General features: G+C 40.5%; 1 protein-coding gene across 3 annotated transcripts in view; it reads right to left on the reverse strand.

Moving 5' to 3' along the window:
* Positions 1–5,869, reverse strand: part of PRC1 (protein regulator of cytokinesis 1) — a 39,290-nt gene that overhangs the window by 14,734 nt on the left and 18,687 nt on the right. For all 3 annotated transcript variants that reach the window (XM_045286274.1, XM_030884475.2, XM_030884474.2), the window contains exons 2-7: positions 4,585–4,717; positions 3,808–3,930; positions 2,223–2,456; positions 1,976–2,146; positions 1,422–1,571; positions 1,000–1,147 (exon numbers count right to left, since the gene is read on the reverse strand). In XM_045286274.1, the coding sequence (XP_045142209.1) occupies positions 1,000–1,147; positions 1,422–1,571; positions 1,976–2,146; positions 2,223–2,456; positions 3,808–3,930; positions 4,585–4,717 (959 nt within the window). The remainder of the gene's footprint in view (positions 1–999; positions 1,148–1,421; positions 1,572–1,975; positions 2,147–2,222; positions 2,457–3,807; positions 3,931–4,584; positions 4,718–5,869) is intronic.

The following is a 5,869-nucleotide window of genomic DNA, read 5'->3' on the forward strand; positions in this document are numbered from 1 at the left end:
ACTTGTGTTTATCGGCCAGGCTGGCACAATAAACTATCTCAATCACACAGGCTGGTGTGCTTCTTTCTTTTTTTTATTTTACTTTTTTGTTTATTTGGATTCTCTGATTTTTGTTGTTGTCTTTGGCTAAACCTTCCATTAGAAAAACAATCAATGTAAGCCACCATTTAAACAGAAGGTAATACCCACATAATCATATCAATCAATGCACGAAAGGCATTTGATAAAATCTAACACTCATTCCTGATTTAAAAAAATACACTCAAGAATACAGGAAAACACGGAGTATGTCTTAACACAGTGAAGTCCACATATTCAAAATAACAGCCATCTTCCACATGAGAAGAAATGGAAAGAATTCCCCTTGGGCACAGGAACCAGACAATCCAGTTATCACCACATCTATTCCACATTATACTGGAAGGCTTAGCAAATTGACCTCTGGTAGCAGTTTTTACTATGTTCTAGTTTTAGTATATTGTATTTTTATCCTCATTTATTTCAAGGAATTTAAAATTGTAATTTTCTTATTTCATCAATTATCCAGTGGTGTGCTTCTTTCCTGTGGGCTTTATTGCTAGATGGCCGCTTGTTTACCTTCAAGCCTTCAAGACCCCACATGCTATATCTTTTGAAAGCTGGGCACCATCAGCTTTCTTCACCATATTTGCTTATGCACACGTTTGTCTTCAGCTATCATGTCGGGAAGGTGGGTATCACAGAATGTCCGTTTAGTCGAGCAAAGTGTTCTTGTATTGAGGGAGTACGTGATATTGTCATAAAATGTAATTGAGACAGTACTAGTAAGGGTTTAATATTGTACCTAGCATAGTCAACTTGAGCTTTTCAGCTCAGGCTACAGTGAGATATTAATTCAGAAAGCAAGAGAACCTATATTTCCCCACATCATTTGCAAATACTTATTTGTGCAGGTGTGGCAATTTACACCAAATGACTTGGTCAGAAGAGAAATACTCCCTGGTGAAAGTCTGTACTAACCAGCATAATAAGGGGCAAAAGCTTGTCTCTGCTCCTGGCTGTAAAAACACTGGTCCCAGAACTGAGTTAGTTCCACTCGAATTGCCTCAATCACTTTCTTCATATTTTGCATCTTCAGTTCTTCCAACCGATCCACTTCTAATTGCAACTAAAAGGAAAAAACCTATGAAAAGGTGTCTAATACACTTTCACATTCACATTTGCTTTGAAAAGCTAACTGCTGTTTAGGAAAATTACAACAAAGCCACAGAGGAAAGTCAACGCTATGTGAACAATGATAATGTTGGGCACATGCACAATAGACAGATGAGTAGGCTACTGCCACCCTTTTCTGAGGCCTGCCGCAAGCTGGTAAACCATCCAGACTTGACATTCGAAAACCCTTGCGGACTACTGCCCCAGCACCTATGGGGTTTTCTCACCGCTTTCTTGACTTTGGCTTTTGACCCAGTCATAATTGTGGCCACTGCTTCTCTCTCTTCGGCAGGTATTTGCAATCTCTCCCAAAGCTCTCGGATCTGTGCCCGCAGTCCCTCACACACAGCTTCATTTTGTGATTTGCGAACTTCCAGCTGCAATGGAGAAAGCTGTTACTCTCGGCAGGGATTGCCAGGAAACATTTTGTGAGTGTGAAATGTTGTGTTTCCATGGTTTCTGAACATAAACGGGAAAGATGAAGAGTCTTGGACCCAAGAGTACGATTCAAGTTTCTAATGCAATTTTTTTCACAATTAAACACCAGGCTACTTAAAACGACTATTTTTCATCCAGATTTAATTTCATACTATTGGGGCTACATAGAATTTATTTTTGTTTTTGTTAAAAATCACTATCTGTAGAAATCCCATGTATTACCTTTACCCACACTCATTTTCTAAACCCATACGGACTCATTTTTAAAGCACAAAGGAAAAACCTATCATCCTGTCATTTCCCCAAACCGCGTGTACTGTGCGTGGAGAGCTCAGCCCAGTACCTGCCGTAGTAACTTTTGTAGTGTTGCAATATTCTCCAAAGATAAACAAAAGGCATCTTCATCTTCACACACCACATCTCTTTCAAAGCTTGTGTCTGGGGTGTGGTCCAACTCTTCCATACACAGTATGATCTGTCTCTTGATGTTGACAAACTCCTCATGTCTAGTTGCCTAGAAGACAAGATAAACCTGATTCCTAGAACAAAGTCAAAGGGCCTTGGAGGAAGGATGAATGCAGGCACTGTACCTTGGTTTCCCGCAGATTGGCCACGTGCTGTCTCAACTGGTTCAGCTCTTCTAGGCTGGGAACTAAGGTGTTATCTATGGTATAGGGGGGCATGCACAGAATTTCACACAGCTCCTGATCTTGATCTTGAAGGAGTTTCAGTTCCTGTTTTCGATCCTTTTTCTGTTTCCGCATCAATTCCACCTGAGTGCGCAAATCCTTTTCTAGTTGCAAAATGGTCGTGTCTCCTTCTTCCTGTGGAAGACAACATACCATTGCTACTGGACTCCAAGCAGACCTCCCTCTTCAAAGCAAGGAGAGACTGGGCGCACATGGGGGTGTGTAGTTACTTGTACAAGAAGGCAGTAAATGGCGAGTAGCTATGGCACAAAGAGGGTCCCTTGAGGAAGGTCTCCCTTAAGGAAAGGTACCAGGGTATGGTACTTCCATAAGAGGTGAAAACTACCTGCAAAAGTTGCTTTGCGCTCCCTGTAAGGTACACTAAGCTTATAGTTAACTACTCATCCTACTAATAATCTTCCTCAGCAGTTTGGTATCACCATAGTAATGGGGGGAGGGGGGGAGTGACAATTGTTTTTTTATGAGGGAGCTTCAAAAAGTTTGTGGAAAATGGAATTAAAGAGAATAGCTTTTTCCCACAAATATTTTAAAACCCACTGATAGGTTTATTCTTTTTTATTCAACACTTGTTAACTGAGAACTTTCATGTAACTTCAAGGAGTCGAACCATTGTACACCTAACTTCTTATCCAATTTCATATTGCAAGTTAGAAATCTAGACAAAGACTAGAAGCTCACCTTTCTCAAGGTGTTCTCCCTCCTAGGCTGACTCATCGAGGTAGCCCAGTCTACTGTCAGAAGAGAGACTCGGGAACTCTGCTGTCTCGATCATCATGTGCTGCCCTGCGCCAACATCTACTCTGTTCTCTTTCCAAGCTCCATGTTTGTCTGAATTTACGATCCCGACTCTACTTTCACTGGTTCACACCAGAGCTGTTTTGGGACCCTTGTTCCACAAGACTGTGACGTCTGAGCTCTCGGCACATACAATCACGGCATGCTCAGAACTTGACCATGCTCTCCTGGCACATTTCTGCTGAAGCAGCCACTGTCCTGGTTTATGGGTAGGCCACTATCTGGCCGCAGCTCCTGGGTAAAGAAAAAGCCTGAAAAACAGAGGTTTAGGTAACCTCCTTTTAGCACTGGTCACTTTTGCTTCCTGGGTAGCTCATTTTTCTTTCAGACAAAAGAAAAGAACATAGAACCACCACCATCTGTCCGTAACTATTCGTCAGAGTTCAAATATAATGTGCCCTACCCAGAAAATAAATGGGTAGCAAGATGAAGCTTCATTGTGATCAAATCCTTACAACCTGTATTAGCTGCTTACGTCTCGACAGTGGCACCCTTGTCATTGGTGAACACCATTGAGTGAACTCATTATGTAGGTGGTCAGTCTGAACATTGCTCCCGTGCAGCACCACGCCGACAAGCAGACTACCCATCTCTGCCTCCATCCGAGTTAAGCCCCTTCCTTACACAGACTTCTGGTTCCCCTGAGATCTAGAAGCTGCCAGATGTGTACCTGAATTGGCTCCACATGTAACTCGTTACACAGGGTAGTCAGCTCTTTCTGACAGATTGCGATGCTTTTGATGAGCCTTTCTTTCAGGCTTTCCTCTTCCGCAATCATCATATCCAGGAGATCCTACAAAAGGAGAAAGCGAAACTCATAAAAGTTTGGGTCAACCCAACCTTAATTTGTTCTAGATGCAAAAGTATCTCTTGATTGTTCCATGACAAAAGTTCCATCCCTGGCTTTTAAAATACTGATGGTGGTCTGGTTCTATCTTACTCATTCATTATTTGTAGTTTTATCTTTATATTATTATTATTTTATCCTTACCACTTTATTTCATTTTGTTATTGTTTCTGTTGGTTTCCCAGTGTGTGAAGCACAGAAGGAGTGGATGCATACAGTTAACTGACGCAAGAGTTTACAGGGGATGTAGGGGTGGGGGGGTGTGAGCACTAGAACTGATTGTGACTATACAACTCATTTTAAAGATGATTTAGCCATAAAAAAAGTTCTAAAATTGATTGTAGTAATGATTCTATAATTATTCTTGATATGATTGAACTATTGAATTGTATGATATGTGGATTGCATGCCAATAAAACTTAAAACCCACACAATTCCCTAATCTCAAGAAAGAATTTAAAAACAAAAATTAGGATGCCCTATTTATTGTACTCTAGTCCTGGTGACCAAAATGTGTTCTCTTAGATGAGTCACCAACACACTCACCCCTGTCCCAATGCAAAGGTGCCCGTGCTACTATGTCTCACATGGATAACTTACCTTGATATGTTTCTTTACAACCTCAGTTCTCTGTAGCCGCTGGTCCTCTGGAATCCCAATTAATTCCCATATTTCCCGAAGGTGATTCAGGGCTTTCTGGAGACATAATATGGACTCCTCAGCCAGCACCTCACTGAAAAGTAAAACAAGAGACCCATTACATCAGCCATTGTTCCCGAGTCTGAAGGTAATATTTACAGGAATTAAACAAATTAGGTACCATTTCTCAGTGGCCTCCAGCTAACTGAAACTAAGTATTCAATTTACTTTACCTTTACCCACTCCTTTTCCCTTCTTGCCCCAAAAGCCACAACACTGGCAAAGCAAAATGAAAACCCCAAGATATCATCGAAATGCAGTCTTAGGAATAATAGTCAGAATCTAGACTTTCATTGATTCCACTTATGGCAATATAATACAGAATTATACATTCTTTCATTGAACATTAGTAGCATTTTTGGCCAGACATTAGTAGCATCCAGGGCAGTGGTTGTCCACCTAAGGCCACCACCCTTTAATACAGTTCCTCATGTTGTGGTGACCCCCAACCATAAATTAATTTTCTTTGCTACTTCATCACTGTAATTTTGCTACTGTTAATGAATCGTAATGTAAATATCTGATATGCAGGATGTATTTTCATCATTACAAATTAAACATCATTAAAGCATAGTGAATAATCACAAAAACAATATGCAATTACATATTGTGAAATATTTATTTCTAATTACAAATAAATGCAATTTTGTTTTGAACCATGGTATAGCTTGGGTATATGGGATCTCTGCATGTGGGTGGACCCGCCTGGAGACAGAGGAGCAGTATCTCAGTTTCTGAAACCATTGGCCGACATTGTGAAAATTGTAACCAAGGTTACAGAACAAAATGTATAAAAATTGTTAAATGGGAACTAAGTTGCTGTGTAAAGTCTTGCCTACAATAAAATTTTATTTAAAAAATAAAAGAAAAATCACATAAAGATAAGAGTTCACTGGTGAAACTCTTACAAATCTGTAGCAATTTGTCACTACATAGATTCCTTACTTATGGACATAGTTAGGGGTTCCAAAGACCAGGTTGTTATGTGAAATTAGCTTTACGGAGGATGACCACGTCAACTCACAAAGTGGAGGATGACTACATCACCACAGCACTGTCAAATCGCTGAGAATCATGGACAGACAAATGGACACATAACTAACTGCTCGATGCCTTCCCTTTCCTGCCACTGAGACACTCTTCCTGCAAGACATTCCTGTTGACAAGCCACATGGAGCCTGGAGCT

This window comes from Echinops telfairi, unplaced genomic scaffold (assembly GCF_000313985.2).
Source record: "Echinops telfairi isolate 266 unplaced genomic scaffold, ASM31398v2 ScPeMD7_7;HRSCAF=31, whole genome shotgun sequence".
NCBI lineage: Eukaryota > Metazoa > Chordata > Mammalia > Afrosoricida > Tenrecidae > Echinops > Echinops telfairi.